Source organism: Pomacea canaliculata, linkage group LG7 (genome assembly GCF_003073045.1).
Source record: "Pomacea canaliculata isolate SZHN2017 linkage group LG7, ASM307304v1, whole genome shotgun sequence".
NCBI lineage: Eukaryota > Metazoa > Mollusca > Gastropoda > Architaenioglossa > Ampullariidae > Pomacea > Pomacea canaliculata.
Genome location: NC_037596.1, coordinates 11,931,484 through 11,959,150, shown reverse-complemented (window position 1 = coordinate 11,959,150; position 27,667 = coordinate 11,931,484). Strand labels below are relative to the sequence as shown.

Genomic DNA, 27,667 nt, shown 5'->3' with positions numbered 1-27,667 from the left:
GGTTTTCATTGGATCCTAGTATTGTGATTGACATAAAGCTACCCCCAAGTTATGCTTACCTAGAGGTGGAGCCATCAAAATGAGAATGAGTAAAGTAATATTCTCAGAGGGAAACTTTTTTTTAAAATTAGAACAATAAATATATTATCAAGGAAGAAGACCAACAATCACATCAGCTATAAAATAATTGTACCATAGCTGTTTCCAGTTTGAAACGAACTGTCAAGACTGACCAAATATAGGTCTCCCCATCTGGCTTGTGTCATGAGTGAAAGTTCAAATAGCATTCACAAAGGAAACGGCTTTAGTCTCAACTTACTAACCAGACAAGTTCCATATAATCATCAGATCTGCGTGTTAATGTGTAAGTACTTTTTTTATCTTACTTGAATTAACTCTTTACGGTTTCCTTGATCCTCCACATGCTATTCCAGGCTTTTCGTTTATTTATGATCAAAAGAGAGTAAAAAGTTCTGAACATCTTACTGCTGAGTGTATTTTATGTTCTTGATCAGGAAAATATAGAAGACATCTTTCCAATAAAATATTTATAGTAGTATACTATTCATTTTTATTACTATATAGTTTTGTGGAATTCTAGAACTCTAATCTGGTTCTTATCTCTTTTATCAAAAACAGTAGACATTCCTAGTCTTGGTATTGTAATAAACAAAAATGTTAGTTTATTGATGTCGTCAAGTTTTGAAAAGTATTGTTGAAAGTCTATCGAGTGCATTATTTACGATTTGGAAGAGCGCAGTCCAAAATCTTCGTGAATTTGAAAAGTTCTCACGATATTCGCTTAATACTCCTTTCAATATAAAAACTTTATTGGCCGAGGCCTTCACAATATAAGAGTATCATTGCCATCCAGATTTTTGTTTTTGGCCTCTGATATTGATCCACCAGAGTACTGACGACTCGTACTTGCGACTCGACCACCCGGTTCCAAAAAGGGAACGATTGAACTATCGACACACCCTTAAGTGTTTCCTTCATACCATAAGCTCCTAATTTCTACCAAACGCTAATCAGACAATCAACAATAACCTACTTTCCTCCCCTCTTTCTGGGAAAAACCTCAAAGAGAACACAAATCTGTCTTATTCCTTAGTCAGAAACTATAAACAATTGAATTCTACTTTGGTTACATTATTGTGTTTTTTTAACCTAGTTTCGAATCAGCTCTATAATCACAAAGCAGCATATTCTAAAGGATGGATTTTTACTTCTACCTAATAACTGAAGATAGGCGGAGAACTGAAAGTAGGTTCCCTTTAATATCCTGTTTCCCACGCACTAGTTCTCTAATGCACTAAAGTCTTGACCAAAGGCTCAAATAATTTGTAACTCCATTGTTATGTTTTTGTGTAAATCTTCAAACTAGCCAGTTTTCTTTTAGCTTTCATCCTGTGCCACTATATCTTCCGTTTGTCCCTGTTTAATACTTATGATGATAATATACCAGGAAGTGACAGACAGACAAACAGAAAGTACAAGTTTTACAAAACTGTGTTTAAAAGTCTTTAATTCAAGCAGAATACAAGGGTTTTTCCTACCTGTCTGCATCTACTACCTATAAAAGCATGTCAAAAAAGGAAAAAAAAAAAGGAAAATTTATTTTCAAACATAAGCACGTTGACTGTTTACCAGAACTGTGCACATGTATGGAAGGAGTATACACTTTGACTAGAGCTGCTGACTGCGGTGCAAAATCGTTACCTCCTATCACACTTTCTAAAAATTAACTTTCATCTGTTCTGGAAAATAAGGAAGAGTTAAGACATGTCCTGCCTGTACAATAGTACAAAACTAGAAGAAAACGCATGAGGGTGTTACCCAACTTTTATTAAAGGGAAAAGAAAACTACAAAAATGCGAATATATCCCAAGATAGCGAGAAAAGACAAAATAACTTTAGGATTATTTCTTCAAGACATGTACTTTCTTAATTGTCAATAAACAAAACTTTCTTAAATGTCAACCATGGACACATTGAAATAAAACGACGAGCGAGATAGTGACGGAAAAATGAAGAAAATAAAACAACTGCCTACACGACAAACGATACGCCGCATACATTGTTCTCACGTTTGAAAGTGAAACTACCCAAAATTTTTATGTTTGTTTTCAATGACTTTCTAGGGAAGGAATAACATTCATTGAATTTGAAGCACTTTAGTGTGTGAACAGCATGCAAAAAAGAAGTTTTTTCCGTACATGCATCAAAATATATTTATATACAAATGTACATCGTAAATCCAAAAATTTTTAGAAAAAAAATATCTAAGCCTTAATTAAAAAAGCTCCTCAAAAAGTAATAAAAATGAAACTAAAAAAGGAAGGATTCATACAGATTTTTACAATCATTTCCTCCTGTGAGGAAATAAGATTATTTAGGTGTATCATCCCTCATCCCTCTCTCATACACCCCAACACAGTTTATACACCGTTTCAGATAAACATGTTTGTTGACGTTCCTTATGTACATCCACTTGCCAGTTTCCTGTGGGATTTCGCTTACCAGACTGCAACTTATTCCGATGTTATTTGTTATTCAGTCTTTTAATGAAAAGCTGGAATACTTTTCGTGAAATACGGGATATTACTTCGATGAAAGAGGTAATAATTTGTGAACACTGCTGGTTGTATATGTATATTTATTTAGATAAGTTTGTTACTGAATGCCTTTTTAAAGTAAGAATGTAAATAATAAATTATTCACTTAATAAGAAATTTTGATGTAGAGTAATTTTTGTATTACGATAATCAATACATTATCATTTCATTAGAGGCTATCTTATTTTCTATGTCCATACGAAGAGAAAAATCTATTAAAATGTTTGATTCTTCTTCTACTTGTTCACACTATCCTCCTTTAAAAACACCTTTTCTGGACACTCTTTTTTGTCCGTTTTCTTCGTTTTGTAGTCTCAATGTGGATGTGATGGGGCGATGGCGGTGTGGTTGATGTCCGTGTATTCTGTCTCTCCATAAGAATCACAGATGATGTCCGTCCCTGTCACATGTGAGAAGTCTAAGTCTCCGTATATCAGTTCCTTTGTATTCTTGCCACGAGAGGTAGGTTCCTCCTCCTGCAACATGAATGATAAAGGAATCAGAAACTTCAGGCTTTTCACAATTCTTAGCTACATGTTATTTTGACATTAATACAAGATTAATTGAGTGCAACAGATGCAAAATATATGTACTATGTTCCTCCAAAGACATTATAAATATTATATTTTCCAAAGAATACAGAGAATATGTCGGTCAAGGTTTCGTAGATCGAACTTCTTACTCAAAACCGTAACAAGAAAACTTCAACAATTCTTCTTTCTCTGAAGGTTTTGTGAAATAACTATAAATAAAAACTCTCAAAATTTCAGGGGTTTTATTATTGAAAATTTTAAATGTAAGGGCTATCAATCTATTGTGTTTTACTGAACTGAACAGCTTATGTAGTATGTGACACATGCGGTCGGCAGTCAGGATGTACTTAATATTGTTATCCTTTGTGCTGTGGATTTAGCTGGAAACTTACCATCGCCATTGTGGAGGCGATGTTCCCAGAGAGTTCATCATCAGGACTTTCACAGTCTGTGAAAGATTGAGATAGAAATAATTACTGTCGTAATATTACAGCATGTAATTGTCCATTACAATATATTCCTCAACTTACAACAGACCTTTTGACAGTAGTTAACACCACGTTTTTCCTCTTTTATAATTTTTTTTATGTGACAGAAAATATTGTAGCTGTAAATTCTACTTCTTTACTCTTTAATAATGTAATTAGTGATTTTATTTGATATTTAGTTATCCAAAACTGCACTAATGACGACTGAAGCCATAAAAGGACTGCTATTGATGCTCTGTTCGTTTGCAGTACACTGATAGTGTTTTATGAGAAACAATCATAATCCACTTTTTAACCTAACCGGACAGTCAGAAATCGAGTTTCAAAGCTTCGATCAAAGGAAACAGATGTTTCCTTCATCCGCTTGAAAAGCGAATGATAGGGAAACCGAATATATCATATAGAAAAATACAAGGAAGGTTCATCAATATATTAATTTCAAGATAATTCACAGAGCCAAACAGGGAAACAATCGTATACATGTTAAAATATGGTGCACTTCTAAAGAAACATCTTGACAGGAGTCAAGGTTACAATCAAAAGTTTTCCTGAAACATACAATCGTTTAATTGCTTAAATCACCAAAATGAAACCATCCAATGACTCAGTATAATCGTCTATATATATATATTGTCATGGCACATAACCGTATATTCTGAGAAATGGTTAACTATGAAATGACTGAAAATTTTTCATCCGAGAACTCTGAATACTGTTATGAAACAATTATGAAAACTTTCTCTATGATCTCACCATGTTTCTTCAGTCGCTTTTTCCCCTGTACATCACGAATGGAGACATAGGTACTTGTGTTTGTTCCATGTGGCGAAATATCTGAGTTACAAGATGTCATGTAGCATCGTTAAAAAAGAACTCATTTATCAGTTTCACATCCTAAATTTCAGTATTACCCATATTTATGTTTGTCTTTCTGTCATTTTCTTTCTGAAAACCAGTTTTCTTACTTAAATCTCAATTTCTTTGTTTTCATTTTCTCTAACGCGATTCCCTACTGGATTTTGTGAATTAGCGATTTTGTACGTGGTCACAACATATCGCGTTTGAAAAGTCCTGAAAAATCAAGAATAGAGAAACTCACCAAAAAAAAACAATTGTAACTACAGTTAAAGAAAGAAAATAAGTTTTGGAAAGAAGAATCAGTGATCTTTGCTACTTGTCTCTTATTTATTTGATCCAAGTTACTACACCCTCACCATTTTTCTTTAGTTTCTTTTTTTTACGAACATCTGCGGCTACGACGTAGGTGTCGCTGTATGCCACGTGGTCAGGAGCTGATAAAAGAAATTTTAAAAAATATTAAAAAATAAGATACTTTTACGTTAACTTAGACAATTACGAAGTTATGCTCAGACGCAATCATCGCAGTAGAAGCTAAAGACGATTATAAAATAAAATGCCAATAAGTGTACAATTATATCAATAAAGATATGCATGACGACTCCATCTACAATTTAAAGACTAATGAGAGTAGTTCTAAAGTTTCCTACTTGTAGGCATGGTTTCTCCTTCATTACACTGGCCAGGACTGGGTTCTGAGTGAAGAGGGAGTGTTGGTACATCCAGTTTGGTCAAAGCAGGTCTCGACAAAAATACAAGATCTTGGTTTGTAGGACTCCTGTTACTGTCATTTCTCACAGGGACAACAGACACATGCCCTCCATCTGAGATGGTTTGGTATAAATCGTTCACGATCATACCTTTGACAAGATAAATGATATTTATTAAATATATTTCATCAAGCTTCCTTTAAAACTTTTTACAGGATGTATGGTCTCTCAAATTTTATTTCTGTCGTTTTTCGTGTCCTACAGCATCATATCAAACGCGGTCATGTGAGCTCAAGCAGATTATTTTTGGCAAAAGAAGCATAACTCAAAAATAAGCTTAAAGAAAAATATGAAAGAATTTAAAGAAACTATCACACACTAATTGCTGGGATATTTATGATTCAGTTGTTTCCAAATAATTCGTAACTTCTCTCTTCCCACGCAGTTATAATAATCTACCTACTTACTTTCTCTTGCGTGATCCATGTTGCTTGCAGACAGCCTGACAAAAGATAAAATTAAAGTCCAACAACCTAGTCTACAAGTTATAAAATCTTAATGATAATTTTTGTGATTTACGTCTCTTCCTTTAAAATTCAGTTGTTAAAAAGTTGAAAGTTAAAACAGTTATTTCTTGGAGTAGTAATTAAGTTTCTTATGTTTTATGCCAATAAGGCAAGCAAGGGTGTGTAAAGCTTATTATGTAGACAGAACGAGTGGAAGCTAGTTATCTGTCTTACAATATCAGATAAGATTCCTACTTTTCTTGTCTTCATAGTTTACTCTAAATATAAAAATACGATTTTGTTCAGCCGTTCATCATTATTGTAAAACTATTACAGACATTAAGATACTCAGTAAAAACAGAAAAAAGCAAGGGGAAAGAGAGGGGGCGGATAGCGACATACAATGTCAAAGGTCATGCCTTGTTCCACATGCACACATAGATAAAATACAGTTCAACAACGTAAGCTCATATAAGAAAAAAAAATAAATAAAAAAAGAGAGAAAATCTTTTAATATGTACTGATAACGAGATTAACTTAACAAGTATTGTAAATAAGAGCCCTAATATTGCACAGTGCATCTACGTGTTTCCCCCTTTTTATTTGCCAAAGATAGCTAAGAAAAGAAAGCAAAGTAAATTTAGTAAATTCTCAATCAGGATAAAAGACTTAGTAATTAATCTGAAAATATAAATGTGACCCTCCACGACAAATTTAGTCTTTAGTCGGAAATGATTAGGCAAATTGCATATTTTTAAAAAGTAAAGGTTCTGAACTTTCTTTTGATACAAAAGTTGTTCTTCTGGTCCTAAAATTGAATTTTAAACATTTGAAGTTCGAAAGTACGGTGGCGGCCATTTTGAGAAAAGCAGTTACAAATATTAGTGTCGAGATGGCCGACCGGGTCTGTTTACTCCTAAACTTTTGCAGACAAATCATTTGATCGGTATATATTTGAATCGTTCTTTGAAGACGTTGAACATACAGACTGCGGGCTTTCTGGCAAGGTAGAACACGATGGGTTATGACAGGGAAACAGTATCGAAACAGCGTTTGAATTTCGTCTGTTTTCTGCAGAAATCGGTCCGGATCGCAGTAGGGTACCTCTATTAAAACGTTAAATCAATTTTTAATTTTAAGTCAATTTCTAACTTTATCTTAACATAGCAGTGTATTTCCTGATAGTTTAATAACCAAGGAATCCATTTCAAGTCAAACTGCACAAAGTTGACCCCTGTCGCCTTTCGGGGCCTCTAGCACAAAACTGTTCCGCTCGACTTAAGACTCATTTCGTCGTTGAGGGTCACATATGTCCTTAGGGCGGTTCGATTCCTTCTCAGTATTATTTGTCAAGTCTCAGTTCAGCTATTCTGAAACCGAATATCCGATCAAGAAGCCTGCTTGTATTCCATTGTTTCCCAAGTCTACTTAAGGAAGTTTCTTGACCCTTAGTTCGATATTTAGTTGAAACTGTTCCGCTTCTTGACCCTTTGGTCGATACTTAGTTGAAATTGTTCCCTGATCCTGACTGAAAGTTTGGAAATAGCCAAATGCTAAACATGCATTACTGACCTAAAATAAATGGCTTAAAGTGTAATGGAAGACCTAGTGCTTATAACTGTAAATCAGCTCAACACAGAGGACCTTCTCCAACAGAGTGACAAATGCCCTTATGTCTACCCCCATATATCCCTTTTATACATTAAAGTTGTCAAATAGCACCAAGATAGCACTCAAAATATTTTGCCATATAGAAAGTTTTCTTGTACAAATGCATTTCTTTATTTTTAGCATAAATTTACAAAATACACATAAAAAGTAGTTAACGTCTAACTGTCAAGATTAAGCACACATACCTGGTCCTTTTGCCTGATAAATAACAAGAGGAAAAATCATATTAAGCACATTTATTAAACTTATAATAGTGATTGTGTCTAGCAAATTTTTACATTCTCAGATCCTTCACAGAGTGAAAGAGAGAAACAGGAAAGCATAAGAAAAGTTTAAGTCGGGTAGCAATGACTAAAATATCTGCAACTGGCCCTAGTCTGAAATTTGGAATAGGGTATTTAATGTCATTTACATCGGGTGACCACTGATTTAATTTCTTTTTAAAGTTGTCGCTAATGTAATACGTTCCCTGTAATGCACATATTTTAATGCAAATGCCTCATTTGTTGTCTTGCCAAAATTGACCACACCAAGTCGACATCTTCCCTACCATCTTTGATATGTATGTCGATTTGTGCCAAAAAGCAACAACAAAGGCAATCTCTGTTGTTTTATCCACCACATTCCTAGAAGCATCACGAGTAGTTAAAGTTACAAAACACATACCTTCTTTTTGCTTTTTGCTCCTCTGAATGGCAATAAGTACAGCAATAAGTACAGCAACAGTGAGAACTGCAGCACTGCATAGCACACTGATAATTACAACGAGCCTTGAAGTAGTCCCTGTGACAGCAAAAATAATGTTGAGACAAAGTAAATTTATCAATGTTATAGCTTCAATATTTAAATTACAATTTTTGTCTTTTCTCACAGAAACCAAAAAGAATAAGTGATTGCTGCGAATAACACATAGCAACCTTGTCTTGTCAAATACTTAGAGTTTCATAAATAAAACTGTTCGGAGTAACACTTAAGATTTGTGGACACACATATACACATATCTTTCTAGAACTACTATTTTTTCTGAAATACGTTTCATTGTATTTTCTTAACAGTTATATAATTTTGGTAAATTTAACATAGAGATACATACCAGAGGTGGTAATAAATGTCAGTACGATGTCTCCACTGCCTATATCATTAGAAACATTTAATATCCAGCTGCCTCGAATCGACTTCACCTCATTATGAAGACTAATGTTTAAAGTCAGGTTAGGCGGAATACCATGAAGACTACAGTTCACTTTTTGTCTCCAGTTTTCTTCTTTAGAGGCTCTGGTCAACAGACATCCACTGAGTGTTGTCGAGTGGGCTTTGATATTGAATATCACGTGATCAGTTACATCTGGATACACGAATTTTGGAGCCACGTCAGCAAACTGGGGAGGACCTGAAAAGCAAAGCCTCAAATGAAATACTTTATTGCTTCTATACCGTATTGCCTATTTTTTTTATTTTAGAGGTTGTCGTAGTGACTACTGTTTCAGTGTTGTTGTTTTATTCATTTATTCAAATAAAAATTAAGCCTTACAAAAATCTATCGAAAGATACGTCAATATGTGCCCATGATCTCAGTTTTGCTCGACATCCCGATGTATTACAATATATCCCGAACCCTACGCTCTTTGATTCACATAGGAATTTTGTGTAGTATAAACATTTCACCAATGTTCATTTATACTTACATCTTATAAGCAATGATACAGATTTATTTTCTGTAGACCTGTTTCCTTCACACCGAACAACTGGCCAGTCCTCTTCACACGAAACAGCCGAGAGCGAGTGGATGATGTGACTTTCATCTTTAGCAACATCTATTTCACCTCCATTTCTGTCTAACAGGCGAAAGATACTGGGAGGGTTTCCTTTATCAAAGGCGCAGTAGATGCTGATGTTTTGACCCACGTCGCTAATAAAACTGCCGTTACCCTCTTGTCCGTTAAAAGTTAGATTTGTGACTCTAGGTAGCGCTGGAACAAAAGCGACAATATCATCATCATCATCATCATCAATAATCAATAATCAATTAATCAATCAATCATCATCATCATCATCATCATCATCATCATCATCATCGACGTCATGACTATGACGATTTCCAGTACTTTGACTTTACCAATGTCTGGGGTTTAGGAAGAGCCCACCGATCCTTTTAGTCTTCTCATTGATTGTATTACTTTTGTGATATTCTAGGAACATTTCACAGTTTTTGGTCTGGTAAAGTTATATTTTTGTAACATGGTTAATGATTCTATGTAGTCCGCATATTTATCAGATATTAAGTCTAGCACTCAAACCATCTATACAAAAGCTAATTGAATTATACTGATTTTTTACCTAAACACTTTATGTGCAGGTGAGAAAAAACTATACCTTGAAATTAAGTTTAAAATGAGTCTAAATAAGTCGATAAATTACTGACAAGGCAACAATACCGTCTACTAAAGACAAGAGACATCAGATCTGAGAATTTTGCCAGGTATAGCGATTTATAAGACCTTTGGGATTTACAGAGAATTTATTTTTAGTCTTTTATCTTGCCGTTTTAGCCATCAAAACAAGAGCCGCATTTTTTGGCTCCTTTATTTACACTTGTTACAAATGTAATGGTCAATAGCCAATGCATTTAATAACCTGATCTACTAGTCAATGGTCAACATGTTTAATCAGATACTGTTGTAATAGTCAATGTTAAAGTAGGAAAGTATATTAACTCAAAGCTTTGCTAGTGAGGGGGTAGATAAGTGCCTCTAGAGTCACCATAGAATGCTTTCAAGAAAAATGGCGTTTTACACGTTAAGGTCATAAGGTAGACTAACCACAAGTAGTTACGTTTACTATTTTATTCCTGTGTGTAAACGACCCATTTTCTTTCCACCACCATTTCCATTCAGTTTCTATATGCGATGAGTTCACTTTGCTGTACAGCTCCACGTTACCAGCTGGACTGACACAGCGAAGTAACGTTCCAGTTGTGACGTCACACCTGCCGTTAATCACAGCTAACCGTCCATCGTCATCGGTGATGTTTTTGTCTGTTTTGACTTTCACTGACAGTCTGTAGACTGTGTTTGATGTCTCACAGCCTGAAGTATTCAGCCAGAAGGTCAGGTTGACGAAGTCGTTTTGCTTGATACACATATTTTCTGTCGGGTGAAGAAATTCTAGCACTGCACCTGAAAAAGAAAGTAAAACCACGTCCTACAGTATGGATAGAGTTCTTTTCTTCTGAATTAAACTGTTTATAAGAGATACACTATAATTACAGATTAGAAGCAAGGTGACACATGACACGATGCAACCTAAAAATGTGGACGGCCAAAAGTACTTTATACGCAATGTCATGTATGTTATGATGGAGTACTTTCTACAGGAACTGCGTGCACATTAAAGCTGACTAGTTATCAACTTTATTAATATTGTATTAGCAGTACAGATGATCGCTATATACATCGTAGCCTTCACCTAGTTCTAACGTGCCGCAGTACGACAAAGTATTCACCCACCCAAACACACACAAACAAAGGAAGATCATGAGAATGGTAAGAGAAGAAGACGAAAAAAAAAAATGGTCATGGTTGTGGTAAGAGGAAAAGATAGACCAGAGACGCGTCGAAAAAGTAAAAGAATGGGTTTCTGCCAAACATGGAGTGGCAGTTTGCTCAAAGTGAATGGACCAGTGACAGAAAAAGAACATGGACTAAATGGTCCAAGTCTGGTTTGAGGAATCAAAATCCTTTGAATATTCTTCTTCTTCTTCTTCGTCGTTCACTCAAATGGACACGCCTGCCTTCTGCACGAATGATGCTGTGCGCCGCAGGTCCTCAGGCTGCCGTGTAGCTTCCTCAACTGGCGTCTCATCAGTCCAATGCGGTGCTGAGTTTTCGTGCATAGGACATTCTTGCAGTAGATGGCTGTTGTCTGACTGCTGTCTGGCATGGCACTGGTCTGTCTGGCCGATTCGGAGCTTGGTGTAAAGGGTAATTGAACGTTGTGGCTGTCCTCAGCCTGAAAATAATGACTGCTCAGCTCTTGTAAGCAGGTAGTACGGTCATTCGGTTGAACGTGGGTGCTGCTGCAGCCACTTTTGTGCTGTTTGGCCTTGATGATGGATTTGACTTCGCTGTAGGTGGTGGACTGTCTTGCTGCTCTTTTTGGATCTTCCTTGGCAAGAGTGTCTGCGGCTTCGTTGCAAAAATCCCACAGTGGGAGGGAATCCACTGTAAGACGACTGTGCAGTCTCCGCATAAGAGAGAGAGCAGTGGACAGGTCGTTCAGTTTCTTGTCTCTGGCAGTCTGTAAGGCTGCAGGACAGACAGTGCGTCGTAAGAAGACGACGTTGTTGGAGGTGTCTGGCTGTTTTCAACGTGGGTGGCCCGGTCTGAATGCAACTGCTTCAGCCTTGAAGTTGGTGGAGTAGGCCGGTTGCGAGAGAAAGACGGTCTTCTCTTCTCCTGGGTACCTGATGTAAATTCCGGCGCCACCATTTTTCACGCTTGTTCGGCTGACCCGTCAGTGACACTGAGTCCATTGATCTTGTGGAATTTGTTGGATATACTCCATAGTAAGGATTCTTCACAGCGTCTAGGGAGTCTTCTTGCTGACCAGGGATGCTGCAGTGAATCAGGGGGAAAGCAGTTTCATTCCATGCTGGGTTTGTCCGGCACAGGGGGATCTCTCTGAGGTCGTGTTCAAGATGTTCGGTGTTTCGTTCAAGGATCCTAGCCTGGTGGATGAAACTTCCCCTTTTCAACCTTCCCTTCGTCGGCTGAGCCAGTCTGTTTCTCATGGGGTGATTTGGAAGTCTCTTGAACTTGGCGGCTTGGACGAGCATCTTGTGTCACGTCGGTCCTCAAGTGATTCCAACCCTGTGATTGTCTCAGTTCTTGTATGGCGTAGACTCATGGCTCCAGTGATGAGTCTGGCTGCTTGGTTCTGAACCTTGCTACCTTCTCAAAGTTGGATTTTGCTGCTGTGCCCCATGCTGTCATGCCATACTCTAGGACTGGGTCGACTCTTCGGTGTACAGCTTCTTTGAGGATTCGTCATCCGCGCCCCAGTTCGTGCCAGCCAACTTCTTCATAATTGCAAGTCGCACCTTGGCTCTGGCTTCGACCTTCTTGGTCTGAGGCTTCCATGTAAGTTCTTATCGAAGGTTACCCAAGGTAGTAGGGTTGTCCTCCAGTGGGAGAATCTGTCATCGAACTTCAGAGTGGCCTTCTGTTCCTAGTGGACAGACTAAAGATAGTGTAGGTGTCTTTTTGGGTTGACTTTGACAAGCCACCTTTTCGTCCAGTCCTGCAGGAACTAAGCGCCTCTTGGATCGGTAGTTGGCAGTTGTCAGGTGTTTTCTGTGCACCAAAGGACAGGTCGTCTGCATAGATGGCTCTTGACATTTCGGGGAGGTCCTTGATGATGTCGTTTATGAAGACAAGGAACAGGGTAGGACTGAGTACTCCCCTTGAGAACTCCTTCTCTCAGCGTCTTCTTTCGGCTGTATGTTCACCAACTGGACTCTGCCTTCCTATTTTTCAGGTATTGAGAGATCCACTGGTACATACAGCCGGTTACGCACACTTCTGGAGTTCAACCTCAGTCCATCTTTCCAGACCTTGTCGAAGGCTTTTCCATGTCTATCCACACCGTCAGCGTGTGCTTCTTGTCCTGGGTAACCGTCTTCGATCTTCTGGGCAATTGTGCAACCTGGTCTTCAGTTGAGCGATGTTGTCTGAAGCCTGCTTGTTCTGGTGTAAGGATGTTGTTCTTTTCCAAGTGCCATGATAATCTGGTGTTGATGAGGCGCTCCATTAACTTGCCCACCAACTGGTGAGGCTTTATGGGTCTGTAACTGTCCACCTTCGCTCGGTCTTTGCCTTCTTGTGGACGGCACATGTCTGCCTCTCGCCAGATTTGTGGGACATGGCCGCTCCAGCTGTTGTTGAAGAGGTCGAGGAGTTTGGTCTTGGCTCGTGGGCAGGTGTTGCAGCATTTCATTGGTGACCTTATCTGGTCCAGGGGATTTCTGACTTAAGGTCTTGACTGCTTCTTCAACTCTTTCATGTTGAATGGTTTGTTCATATATCTTCCTGGTGTTTTCGCTGGTGAATTCTCTTCTTTCATGAACTTGCTGTTTCTTTTCTTCTGGTACTGTGATATTGCTGACCTCTTCATAGCTGTCAATGAAAGCGTTTGCTGCTTTTCTACCTGTTAGCATATCTTGTGCTTGTTGTATGACGATCGTGCACTTCTAGTATTTCATCATTCATCGCCCTTGCCAGCTTCATAACTTGTTTCCTTCTCTGTCTAGATTAGTTCCTCTGTCTTTTCTCTCCATCTCTTTCTTGCAGTTCGTTGCAGGCTTTTCTGTATTTGGCGCTGATTCTTTCAGTGCTATGTTGTTTTCTATGGTGGGTCATTCCAACCTTTTCCCTGATCTTGGAGACTTCATCTTCAGTTCTTGGAGTTCTTCTGTCCAGTATGGCCTATAGTTCTTTCGTGCGCCTCTTGTATTGCTTCTGAGGCAGCTTTTAAGATCGCCTTGTTGAATGCATCAATGGCACGGTGATGTTCTGGTCCGCCACACGTATTCCTTTGGTGTACTGGTCTGACAATGAGACGAAAAGTATCCCAGTTGGCTTCTTGTAATTCCACTGGAAATGTCTTTGAATTTGGGGCCTGTACTGCAAGTTGATGGCCAGTTTGACTGGTCTGTGGTCGCTGCGCCTAACTGGTTCTGTACCCCTCTGGTTGTTTTCTTGAGAGGTCGTCAGTGGCGAAAGCAAGGTCAGGGGTCGTTGAGGAGACCCATCTGCGCGAGAAGAAAGTCGTGGTCTTCTGGATCGGTTCAACAGATCATCTTGCTATCGATCTGCAGTCCTCCACTTCTTCTCCTCTATTATCCGTCTCGTCGTAGCCCCAACAGGTTGAGTGGCTGTTGAAGTCGCCGACAGCCAAGCAGTTTTCGGAGGGATATCAAGAGTCTTGCAGGGAAAGTTCTTTGTCGGGTGGGCAGTACAGGTTGAAGATAGTGAGCACAGTGCTGTCTACTGTAATCTTGACTCCATTTATTTCAGCTTGCTGATTCGTGTCCACTTGGAAATCTCTTGCGGATGTTTATTCTTTACAAGAATCAGCAACACCTCCCTTGTGTCTTCCTTCTCTGTCCATCCTGAAGGTTTGGTAACTCTGATGGTAAATCTGTGGTTGGGGTTCAGGTGTGTTTTAATACAGGCCACATCTATTTTTCCAGCATGTAGTCTTTTCGGTGAGGCTAATTTTTGTTGTAAACGCCCTCGGCGTTCCACTGTAGGATGTTGAGAGGCCTCAGGGTCTCTTCTGTGGTTGTTGTTCCTTTTCGGCCAGTAGAATATTCAAGAGAAGTACATAGTATAAAGATTTATAATGAATAACGGGGTAGAGACCTTAAGACAGAGCGTGTTAGCTTATCGAGTGGACAGATTTAGTAAGAACAGAAATGTTGACGACGTTTGTGATGAAGGGAAGAGCGATGAAAGACAATCAGAGTAGAGAGAGGTTGGCAGAGTGGCTAGGTCACAAAATGTCTCGAACTTTCTTGATAGCTTAGACCTGAGTCACGGAGTGGAAGGAGGAAAGTGGAGTACCATAAAATAGCAGGACGTGTGAACAAGAACAAGGAACCGTTTCTAGTGTTTCACTGAGAGTTTTTATTTTTTAAGACAGAAAATTACAAAAAACAGAAAGTAAGTGAAAGTAATTTTTGTAGTTTCAAGAATATCACTGACAATTAATGTTATTTAAAACGTTGATTTAAGATTTGTCTATAAAAATGTTTGGGAAGATGAGATAATCGCTTTCGACTTACAATTCAGCAAAACGTTTTTGTGAACAAATAGATTAAAAGGTAAACATCACTTTTATGTACAAGTAACTCTTTCTTTTTTAAAAATTAATACAGTATCCTTTCTAAGTGTTACAAAGTGTCAGTCCCTGCAAATGTATCCAGATGTAAACGTATACAATAAACTCACACTTTTCCAGGTGTGCATAAGCCACTGTAAGGAACACAAGCAATGTGAACACAATTGTTAGCACAGAGCGAGGTGTAGACATCTTGACTTGAACTATAACAGTTGTGTGGATGCTCAACTGAGAGCTAGTTTATTTACTCGTTAAATGTAGGCGAATGAACAGAAAAGCTTTCTTGTTAAAAGTGATCAACTTCCTTAATGTGCGAGTTAGTGCTTGTGTGCTTATGTCTGACTGTAACATGAAGCCAGACTCTGGACAGAATACACACTGCGATCATTGATTTGGAGAAAAAAACACTCCCAAGACTTTTAGTCTGGACAAAGTTGACCCCCAAGCCAGTAAACGTAGGCACCAATGATGAACACCCAGATCCAATCTTACAAATGTCAAGAGTAATCCAAGAGTATCTTGGCATTCCAAGAATATTGACTTTGTAAAAGTTCGTTTTATGGAGCTTTCTAACATTAAACTCATTGATAACTTGCCATGACTGTAAAAAAAAATCCATTTATTATAATTTATTAGATGAAGTTTCTACCTTTAATGTTTTTTGAATTTCTTATTAAAATTTCTGTCTTTTTATTTCTGAAGATGACGGACAATCGCATTACTCTAAGTTTTCCTTTTAGTAAAGCTCTGTCTTGTCAATCATGTCGGAGCGTATTTTCTTCTTCTATTTTTTTTTTTTTTTTTTTTTTTTTGCGCGCGTAACAATAAGGTATATTTTTAAAGAAGCGGGATTCTAGAAATTACTCAATTGACAACTGTGTTATGTCCCTTGCATTTACTCAAACTCGTACGTAAACAAGATAATATTCCATGGTTTGCTGCAGTTTTTGAGTCGGTTATTGTTGTGTTTTGTATTATCGTTAGTCTAAATTATGCTGCTGTGTATAATTTTCAAAGTTTCTGAACTCTGAGTCTCTTACTACAGTGGTGACACTACTTCAGCCACTAAGCTACTGGGAGCCCCACTAGTGCAGGCTCCGGGGTCACGTGCTCGGCTGCAGCGTACGGAGGAGGCTGCGGGCGAAGTTGAGGGAACAAAACACTGTCAGCAGTACACGCTGTTCCAGACAAGCACTCCCCCTAAAACCTCGAGGAAGCTTCGTGTTACACTGTTGATGCCGGGCTTTTAATGATAAAGAAAGGAAGAAATTCACAGACAATCTCTCGTGCTTTCCAAAAGTATTTTTAAGAAGTTATTTAAGGAATATTTATCTATATTTATGTGACGTGTATCAAACGTGTTCAGCACAGCTAGCTTTCGCTCGCTCAGTCACTGTTACCGGAAGAGCAATATGGGATTACCTCTTCAATCATAATGATCACTTTTGCTCAGTTTTATGCGCTGACGATCAAGCAACAAAGAAATGGCTTTCCCCACCCGAGATGCACCTAATTTACTATAACTGTCCATACAAACAAAACCATAATTGAGTGACTGTTACAGGCGACCGAGTGAATATTCAAGCACCAGTTGCAAGCTTGACGGAGAAAGAAATCTTACTAAGATTTGCGGAATACTAACTTTATTTTATCTTTTCTTAAGGGGCAAAATCAAAGGATCAAGTCCAGATTAGACACTTTAAAAGATTAAAGGCTGTTTATGAAAACGCGCTGGTTAGAGTTTCAATTGTAAACGTTGAGCAGTATGAGACGGGGAGACTGTTTATCCTTTAGAAGTTTTACAAACCTCATTTGCAACTGTGATAAAACAGATCGAAGGTGAGAAGCACTAGCCAGTCAACTTAGCGCGTCTGATAAAGCAGGCAGCTAAGCAAACCTCTGTCGCCTAGGTAAGCTTTGCGAAGCTTTCTTAATCTACACAAGAAAAGCCACGTTGTGAAAGACACGTATTTATGGAAGGAGAGCTTTATTGGTTGTTAAAGTCTATTCTCACACTGCGATGTTCTTGTACAAGAATTTGCATTCGTCAGCTTTATACCTTCGTTCTATTCTCACGTAGAAAGGCCACTGACAAGTGTATTGCGAGGTGACGTCATCCCCACAGCGCATTATGGGTAGTCAATAATACAGCAGACGACATCGACGACCAGATATTTTCAGCAGCTACGTTAGTTACATTGCTTGATGAAATGGAGAGAAAGAAGAAGAAGAAAAATGTGGTTGAGGGGGTGGATAACGCGAAGGAGTCGCTTAAGGGCATACTCTAGTTGTCTTTTTTAAAAGAATGACTGTGTTCAAGCATTCCGATTGGCTACAGCCTTTCGAGAAAAAAACCCAACACGTTCTATAATTAGCAATATATTAACTAGGTCGCCCTGCTAGCCATGTGCACAACTCACAAGGGTCTTGTCAAGACTGCGAACCCCGCGAAGTGCCCTACATTGTAGCGAGAGAGTAAAACCTGTGAAAAACCCACAAGGCCTTATTACTCCCCCTTTGGAAGTTTTCAAAAATGCAGAGTAAGTTTAATAGAACATCTTCTGATTCAGGTGCAATGGAAGACATGGGATCAGCGTTCATGTCGCGTCTTCTGTGAGTACCCGGTCGTCAGGGAAACTAATGATCCGGACTGAAAATGGTATCAACAATTTCTATTCTGGAATCGAAGATATCGATCTGTGCTGACATTTTTAATCACAATCTTTGAATGCATATTCACAAAGACAAGAACAACAAGAAGAAAAACAAGACAAAATGGTACTCAGGACAACAGTCTTTGCATTGTTTTGTATGCAAGCATTTTACTGCCAAGGTATGTTTCTTTCTTCTTTTTTTTTTTTCCTTCATTACGTTGTTCCTTCCTAAATATGACCTTGTATCCAGCACTATCCAAAAACCGAATTAATCATGCGAACAAAGATAAAATCGCTTGATGAGCTTTAGTCGAGGATAAAATTAGTGAAACATGTGAAACATATGAATGGTTATGGTTACACATTGGATATCAGATGTGGGTAATCCAAACTTGAAACTGTCCCTGATTAAATGCGACATCACAGGATGTAGAATCTGCAAGTCTTGCTTTTTGTGACAACCTGTGCAAGAACATAAATAAGAGGTTTCCACAAGATGCAGATAATGTTGCTTGTACAGTTTTTGTTAACTTCCATGCACACAATTTTTTTTCTGTATGTATAATATAGAGCAACCTATGGAGACACAGAAGTTAATATCTTTACATATCTCTTTGGAAAGCTGACATAAGAGAACACTAAAGTCAATAAATTTTTGCTCGACAAAACAGTCTAATTAGCGAAACGGATTGTGGCCAAGGAAAATGTTATGCGAAATACAGATCAAGAGATGATACCAACAGTAACTGATAAGCTGTTGTCTGCTTTCAAAATAATTTACTTCCCGATTGGACGGCTGTTTGAAAGCTGTGCACATTGGTACCACGCCTCACTGTAGCCGTTAATGGATACTCAAGGCTTGTGATAAGGCTGTGGCGACGGTCAAACGTTTCACAAATATATTTATTAACAATTACAGAGCACGAGAACAATACAGGAGAAATAAATGATTCGTTTCTGACTTAATTACCACTTATTAGCACTATTTCGGTTGCCAATGTTTTAGAAAAATCGATAAAGTCCAGTGAAATTGACCCTTGTGTCCTTCCGCCGAGTAACCATAATAGCTTCTCGAGATGATCAAGCAGACGAGTCTAGGTGTGACGTCAGTCTGGTTGTGACGTCAGTCTGAGGTCATTGCGAAGATTTGACGTCGTCATCGGTGATTTGTCGTGAGTTTATTCAGGTTTTAAAGAGAACTTTTCAAAGCACAGTGTTAACAATTATAGAAAACAGTCGGTTGCTCTTGGTAAGCAGTCTTAATCATATGTGACGGAGAACGAGACTTCGTCTAAGTAAACGAAAGAGTCCTATGTAATTTTTCTTCTTAAACACAACATGCCACAAAACCTTCAACTTTTCCCATATGAACAGACGCGAAAATAGACGAGATTCAAGTGGATCCTACTCTTTACACTATTCTAAGCAGTTTTACTTTGTCTTTAGAATCCCTTTAACAGGGGTTCAACCATCAAAATCTAATAAATGCCTCTCATATATGTTACCTACAACATAAACTTTATATATTTTTACGGAAATAAATTAAAGAGGAATTACTTGCTGACCATAACTTTAGTGATGCTGTGTTATTGTGTTTAAGAAACAAAAGAGAAAGAATAGGTAACCCACACAAGTAATACATGTAAGAACACTTCCAGTGATAATAGTCAATGTCTGCATCAATGATACAGAAAAATTGTGTATAAGCATTAGCTTTTAAAAACCTACGAGGCTGAAAGAAATATTTATTTTGCAAAATTAGAATCACTCATCATATTAACGAGGAAGAAAGATGATCTGTATATAAATAATTTTCGTTTTAGTTGATTAATTAAGTATTCTGTTAAATATTAAATACCTATCAGAAGAAAACTGCAAAAGTGTGTGTGTTTCAAAAGACCCTTTCTTCACTAAGGGCTTTTTTACTTCATTGAGTACGACTCTTGGGTTTTGTTATTGTTGTTGTTGTTGTTGTTGGTTTTTTGTCATAGAGTAATCTCTCCCCATACACATGGAACAAAATAAAATTAACAGAACACGGATAGCTCCATCTTATTGATGTAAAATGATGATATTATAAACATGTGAATTTTTTTCACATCCACTACAGAAAACCTGTGTTCTGTTGAATATACAAAAAGAGATTGTGCCAATATAGTCACCTGCAACTTCAAGGATAAAATCGTAAGGGATTAAACAGAATTCATCATTTCATATCGTAACCACTCTGATCAAGGTAAACACTTCATATTTTTTCCGTTTATTATCTAAAGAAATTGAAGAGAAGCTTGAAAGTAACATATATACTTTCACAGCCAGAGAAAAACAACCTTGTATAACAATATAGAAATACACAAACATAGTTAAATAACAAGAAAAGATGTTTAGTTAAACATATGCAAAGTGAAAGTATTAACGATAGCTTCAAGTTTGAATTTAAATTTATCAGTATTTCTTCTAAGCGACTGAGCTAGCGAATACCTTCAAACACAGTCACACATATACTTTAAACTTCACTTTTCGTTTTTGAGTCCAGCCCAAAGTGCCAGAGAATACGTGTTTATCTTTGTTGCAGATATTATTGCAGACTGTAACTGGATGCGATCAGGGAGTTTTAGCTGTGACTCTGCAACAGGCTATACATGTGATCTGCAGTCATCTGGCAAATTTCTTGTCGACCTAAGCCAAAACCAAAAATGTATACAAACTGGAGAGTTTGTATTTGATTTTGCAAATGAAGAGCTTTTCGGCTGTAAAATTGAACCAGGTAAGTAGCTTTCTTCTTGACATTTAACTTTTGAATGAAGAGTCAATTGTAAATTCCGTTCGGCAAATTGATTTCATCAAGGAGGTTACAACATTTAGTATGACCACTGAAAGCAAAGTGCTCATTTATTACATGTCATGTGTAGATAAAAAGAGTCAAACTTCTTTAGTTCGTGGTTTGTTTTTCCTGCAAAAGAGAATGAAGTTCACATATCTGTGTCTAATTTATATTCTACTGCTTACAGCTGAATGGTTACTGTATGTTAACTATTCAGTATTTGGGACAATCAAGATCGTTTGCCTCGTGTTGTCTTATTGTTGCTGAGAAATCTACAACGTATAGAGTTTGTGTATGTGAGTGATAATGTGTGTGTGTGTGAGAGAGAGAGAGAAAGAGAGAGAGAGGGAGTTTGCATAAAAAAGAAAAAGAAATGACAGACAAAGAATAACAGTACATGTATTAAACTGCATAAATCCTATAAACTTACTGCACAAACATTGTCGTTTTTCGTATAAGATGTCATTTGCTTTGAATATACTTTCATGGTTATCACACGTTTTCTGGTTACTCTTTTATATCGGAGTGCACTTTATTTCTCAAGATAAAAGAAATTCAGAGAATGCTTCAGTAAACGCAAATCCCCAAAGTCCAAAGAAATGTCTGAACAGCACACATGAGAATCGAAAAGGTAAGGTTGTGGAATAAAACAGTACAAGCACACATGACTTTGTCAACAGGCACACACTTTCTCTTTCTCAAACGTTTGCATTCATCTCGTTCACTATTTTTCTCACAAATGCACAAAAGAATCCATAGAAACGAGAGTATGTTAATAATCCCACCTGTAACTGGTTAGAACAGTGATGCCCAACCTTTTTCGGCCTGCGGGCCATATCCATTTCGGACAGCCGTGTCGCGGGCCACTTCACCGCAAAAATACAAAAAAAAGAAAAAAAATTAGAGCAGATACAATTTTTATTAGAAACAAGTTGTACTTACCATTAATTATGTAGTAATTAGTGGGATATTTGAAGTTGTTTACCCGAAACCAACTTCTGAATGTCCGCGCTTCATCGTAAAGACACCAAGTCGGAGCACTGAATCGAAATGTTCGTCCATCGAAAAAAAGATTGAGAGACGCCCATAGTAGGGATAAATACTTCTTCTTCCCCTTTTTTCGTTTTTTCGTTTTTTTTTTTTTTTATTACTAACATGCCGATTTCCTGCACTGTGGGCAGAGGTTTCGCGGGCCGAATGGCACCGCGTCGCGGGCCGTAGGTTAGGCATCCCTGGGTTGAAAGATGCACATTTTTTATTTGAGTCTAAGATGTTTATTCACGAAACAAAACAAAACAAAAAACATTGCAAATGCTAGTGTTGCATTTTATTCCACATTTTATTCTGGGTAGAAAGTAGACTTTCTGAAGGTTTTCTCATCTTAATATTTTTTAAAGTTGACATGCTACCTTAAAGATCTTTGTTACTTACAAAGTAAACATTCAGCGTTGAGTTATTCAGCTCGTCCACCAATATTGTGTTTCATTAACTAAAATGATATCACTTGATAAATAATGATAGTAAAATGAATGATGATACGACGATCAGGGTTAGCTTGATGCCTTCAGAATCCATACTATCAATATCCTTTTGTCTACAGGACCAAACCGAAATAAGAGAAGTACCGCTGAAAGCGAAGACCTATGCCAAGAAGGCAAGTAAACTTTAATTATACTCTTTGTTTCCAAACGTACTTCTTTTATATACAAAATGACTATATGTATCAGTAACTGATACTAAAAAATAGCATATAAACTTAGTAAAAGTATTAGAAAACTTTATGTTTGAGGATGTTTGTTAGAAGAACGCACCAATTACTGGCATAAAATATGTGGCAGGTGCTTCAGAACATAAAAATAATATTGGGATGATCATAGGAGTGGCCTGTACATGTCTATTAGCCTGCGTTGTGGCGTCGTTGCTGATTGTTAATCGCAGAAAATTGGTGGCCTTCGTCAGAAAACTGTAAGTTGACAGTGTTTTAATCTATGCTTTAAATGTACAAGTTTTAATGAAAAGATGAAAGTTGTGTTCCACAACGATAAGACATTAGATCAAGTCCTTTGCCCTTTCCCAAGAAAGCAAGAAAACATCCTAATAGAAATGAAATGTGTATAAGAGTTACCATTAGTAGACACCTACTGACGCACAACATTCTCACTATAATGTACCTGATACAAGGATGCACATACAAAGAATAACCTAGCAGGTATAACCAAATACTCAAAATGTACTACTTCATCACGAGTAGCTGAAATTGCTGATTTTATTTCTTTATTTACTCTGAAAAAGACATGAAGGAACGTGTGTGGAGGCCCCGGACTATATTACTGCCGTCAAAGACTTTGAAAACAGAGAGCGTTTGATGCCAGAGACAGAGGATTCTCCCATAGCAGACACACTGAAAGAGAAAGAAGGTTAGTATAGATAACATGCTCTCTCAAATTGGTGACAGTATGTGAGAAGAAGGATGAATGATGTATGGTATTTATGTAACTAGTTAGTTGTTAAAGCTTCTTTCTCTGACGTATTTAGTGTTTTTTTGTTCAGTGTGAAACCAGATAAGATTGCGAATAGAAGAAAGCAAAGTACATGTGTGTTTAAGTGTGTGTGTGTGGTAGAGAGAGAACACAACAAATAACAATTAGAAACATCTAAAATATGCGTATCTTGATTCTTTTACATCAGATCATCAAAAACACCGCTTTTGTTTAAATTATGGTTTTATAGAAGAACTCATGCAAAGATTTTCTAAATCATTTGACCGTTATAAACCAGGAATGCAAGATACCAGTATACTATTAATTGACTTTTGTATGTGTTGCTGTCTCTGTTATTGATAGTAGATACACGATTTAGTTTGAAGTTTGAAGCCTTCATCTTTTTTATTTGCAGATGTCTTTAAAGCTCTGAGCTTAAGGCCTGGAATCAATTACGAAGTAAACACAAACATCATAAACACTAATCCTACAGAATATGATAAGGCGTGTGATGTCAGGTTACTTCACTGCGCTCCTTCTTGTGATGGGGATGACAACGACTGTGGAAGCTCGTCAAAACAAACGCAAATCATCCCTTAACTAAATTAAAGGATGAGGAAATCCAGTGTATATGAAAAAACTTAAAGCAATGCTATCCGGAGGTCTGTGTACTTCTTTAAGACATCAAAAGCTTTTCCAAGAAAGATTCAACCTTTCTTTTCGGAAATGAAATCCTTTAAAACCTCCAGGGGATTCATAAAACATATACCTACTATTCAATTCAAATGAATGCCAGGAAAAACTGAAATATTGAAAGATTTCACAGGCATGCCCAGCGTTCACGTACAGTGCTCCTTCGTGTTCATAACACGAGGTATTAAACTTTTAATATGAACAAAACGATTGTCCAGAGAAGACGTGGATGTGTGCAATAAAGTGATTAAGTTGTATATGTTTTTATCTTAGATGAAAAAAGGTATTTTGTATCTAGAAGAAATTAAATAAATGTGTTTTCACCAACAGACGATTTCGTCATCCAGGCACACAGCAAAAGTTACATCTTTTATAAGGATCTTTACAGACTTGAACATTTATGTTCACCATCTTACAGAGCTATGATCAACATCATCAGTAACCTGACAGTCTTCATTATTTACATTGAAGTGCATTTGGAATTGACTGATACACTTAGCTGTTTTAAAAGAAGTTTATGACCAGCTCTTTAATCAACTGTTGTTATTGTCATTTTAAAGTATACCTTTATACATTATTTTAGGCAATTTTTAAAAGTAATATCGGTTTATAATCCTTTTAAATATTTTAGTCCTTATTACTAAGTGGTCCTCATTTTTCACAACGATAGGATCACACATTCTGTTTTTTGCTTTGTTTTTTGTTTTTGTTTTTTTGTGTGTGTGGTCTGTTGTTTTATTTCAGTTTTTTTCCCTTTTCTTTTAATGCTTCTATAAATATTTACATGAAATAATATAAACTAAGGTATTTTAAGGAAAAAGAACCTGATAAAGTTACAAATAGATGCTCTAAACTGATACGTCTAGTTACAACTTTGACTGTACACCTCTAATGAACTTGTGTAGTTGCGCATGTAGCTTGACTTTTTGCATAACCGTTGCCGTGATTGATGTTCAAACCTTACAGACCCTAGACTTTTATCTGATAATGTTGATATTACAGATTTTATTACAGATTTCTTTCTGAGGCCATCCAGGTTTAATTAGTGTTCTGTGCTCTAGCGTAGACAAAGAAGGAAATAACTGTATTTTTTTCTTGGTGGATGTATTTCTGTAATCTAGTAATATAATATATTTTTCCAAAAGCAGTTGCCATCACTATCTTATGTTTCTCGTGTAATGTCATTTAACAAATTTATTCTGCATCATCGTTCCCCTCTTTTGGTTTAACTAAGTTTCTCATTTGACATTTGTCACAGAGTAGTTTGTCACAGTTTGTCACAGTAACTATTTTAGAAAATAACTCCGAATTTCAAGCTGTTATTCACAATTTAACTGCACTCAAGCTACACTCATGAGTACTTCTAGTGTTATGTTTAAGGTGAGTCATCACTGAATCATGTGATCAACGCATGCCTAACCGGGTCCTAGTTCACATAATGCTAGCATTGATGCGCATAAAGGGGTTTAGTGAAGGAGCCTGGGTGGAGTCCAGCTGTAAATTATGTGCATAACACCCAAATCATAATCACTATTCAAAGCTGTGCTAGGTGGGGTACAGATGTACGGTAAGAGCAGTCAGCTTAGTGATAGACGATTAGAATACTGTGCAACTGGCAGTTGAAATGCAACTTTTATACATTGGTATAATTATCAGGACTTCTGCTAAGGCTAAATTCTTTGGGGTCCCAGGGACCCCTTCTTCAGATTTTTAAGGGGTCCCTATTCTTCGCAAAAATTTGAAGGGGACCCCATTGACGAAAATTGAAAGGGTCCTCCGAACTTTTAATGCGTACTGTACGCAAATTTTTGCGTAAGCAGAAAGCCCTGCCGGTATAATATTTCTTTTCCTCTCTTTCTTACACACACCAACACACACGTGTACACACACTCGCCTTTGTCATGTGTTGTAAAAACTACCTTATTAAGATTTTTTCCTTAGAAGCATATTGTTCACGCAATACAATACAAACTCCCAAGGGGCAATTCATAGACCAGTTTACACTTCAGTGAACACTGCTGCCTTCCCATTGAAATCTTTCATCGCTCTTTCTTTGATCTGTCTGGACGTGTTGACAGCAGAACACAAAGCATTTTTTATGGGCACATCCGTAGCTTAGCAGCACCTACGTCATCCTTAGAAACAGAGATGAAAAACTTTGCACAACAGGTCAACCGTTCAAAGACATTGTCATTGAGATTGAGGGGGCAAAATGCGAAGTCTAATATCTTGACAGTCATTGTCAATTGTCCCTTGATAACCCCATACCCCCCAGAGGGTTAGAAACCGTGGCGACCTTTCTGATAAACACACTCATGGCGACCTTTCTGATAAACTCAAGTGTGACACCGAATACGCTTCCTGCGTAAGTTCCGCCTTTATCATAAAAGCTCGCGGATCATATGGCGGATGTGGCAATGACAGCTTGTCATGTTCCAACAGGCAGCAGACACTTCGTCTTTCAGACCTTTTGCGCCATTTTAATTCGAACTATTTTTAGTACAAACCTCTCTTTATTCTCTTTCTCACACACACATAAAAGCACCCTTTCTAAAGCACCGCGGCAATAGGGTTTTTAAGTTTACGTTGAAGGCTTTCTTCTTTCTTTCTCAATCACCATCTGTTTGGGTCCACCTGGAATATGAAAACGCCCTCTGGCTAAACCACTGTGGGGTTAGCTCAGCAGCTTTTCTGTGCATTTGCTTAAAAGGCAATCCCATTTCCAGCAAAGGATCATTGATTTATGCATGTGTCTTTGAAAGTATGAATATATGTAAATTGAAAGTACATATATATATGTATATGTCTGTATATATGCTAGTAATACAGGGAGGTGAGAGGGACAAATGTGGTAGACTTTAAGTCTCCTAACTCTGACACTCACCAGGACAATAACATCTCGTGACAGGACTTTAAATCACTGTGCAGCGAAACAATAGAGCCCTTGACCCTTCCATATCCGCCACCAACCACAAAATGAATGTTATAGTTCCTCATTATGCATTACTCGTGACACCATCTCACACAATGCTAGTAATTTTTCACACGCTTTACGGCACGTGTTTCTTATGCAAAATCACGAGACCCTAAGTTTTTGTTGTTTCCTCTTTGCATTGTTTGTGTTTGTTTTTATTCCTCATCAGCTCTGTTGTTTCCTTATTCGTAGTTCATATGATGTTTGTTTTCCTATCCCTCGTATTCTGCATTTGTCTCGTTCTTGTTTTTGAGCACTAAGAACATGCTTAAGAGTGTCAGCATACGATTTACAAATTTTTGCATTTATGATTATACCTAGAGATCAGTTTATTTAGGTATGTTGTCGTTATGAATAACAATTTTGTTTAAAAAACATGCACGAACGGGTGGAAAAGAACAAAATGACTTAATGTGATGTACAGTACTACCTCCGTCAGAGCATAAGCACTTTATCAAAATTAATTTTCCAGCTCTTTGATCCTATTGAAATGGTCGACCCCCCCTCGGAGCTAGCTCTACTTAAGCTTTGTGAGAAACTGTCTATACACAGGGTAAAGCTCTTAAGTTCTTTTCAGTGACGAAGTTGAAAATAAGCCTCTTGCGTGTATGTCTCCGTATGCTCACCATTGTAATGGACAAAATTTATTTGTGTCTATTGTTTGTAGCAATGTACGTATTATATTTCAGTATTAAAAATATTACCTCTCTGCTGTCAGTTTATATATTGAGCTCAATGCAGCTTGTTGGTACATTGCTT

The 27,667-nt window shown here is 37.5% G+C and overlaps 2 protein-coding genes across 3 annotated transcripts; one reads left to right on the top strand and one right to left on the bottom strand.

Annotated features, from left to right (window-relative positions):
* The first annotated feature begins 212 nt into the window (after positions 1-212).
* On the top strand, positions 213-27,620 carry LOC112567779. Of its 2 annotated transcripts, XM_025244601.1 has the most exons (9): positions 213-364; positions 17,854-18,116; positions 20,048-20,173; positions 20,513-20,704; positions 21,306-21,392; positions 22,362-22,415; positions 22,600-22,726; positions 23,054-23,178; positions 23,657-27,620. In XM_025244601.1, the coding sequence occupies exons 4-9, from the start codon at positions 20,536-20,538 to the stop codon at positions 23,839-23,841; spliced, it is 747 nt and encodes a 248-aa protein (XP_025100386.1). In that variant the 5' UTR covers positions 213-364; positions 17,854-18,116; positions 20,048-20,173; positions 20,513-20,535; the 3' UTR covers positions 23,842-27,620. The 2 variants fall into 2 exon arrangements, with proteins under 2 accessions (XP_025100386.1, XP_025100385.1); XM_025244600.1 differs by lacking the exon at positions 213-364 and having other exon boundaries at positions 17,544-18,116.
* LOC112567777 lies at positions 2,633-15,607 on the bottom strand. Its single transcript, XM_025244598.1, has 12 exons — positions 15,394-15,607; positions 10,204-10,560; positions 9,070-9,354; positions 8,478-8,774; positions 8,051-8,167; positions 7,570-7,582; positions 5,675-5,709; positions 5,148-5,357; positions 4,854-4,931; positions 4,393-4,473; positions 3,544-3,599; positions 2,633-3,094 (listed from the first exon to the last, which is right to left on the bottom strand). The coding sequence occupies exons 1-12, from the start codon at positions 15,473-15,475 to the stop codon at positions 2,933-2,935; spliced, it is 1,773 nt and encodes a 590-aa protein (XP_025100383.1). The 5' UTR covers positions 15,476-15,607; the 3' UTR covers positions 2,633-2,932.
* Positions 27,621-27,667: the final 47 nt, after the last annotated feature.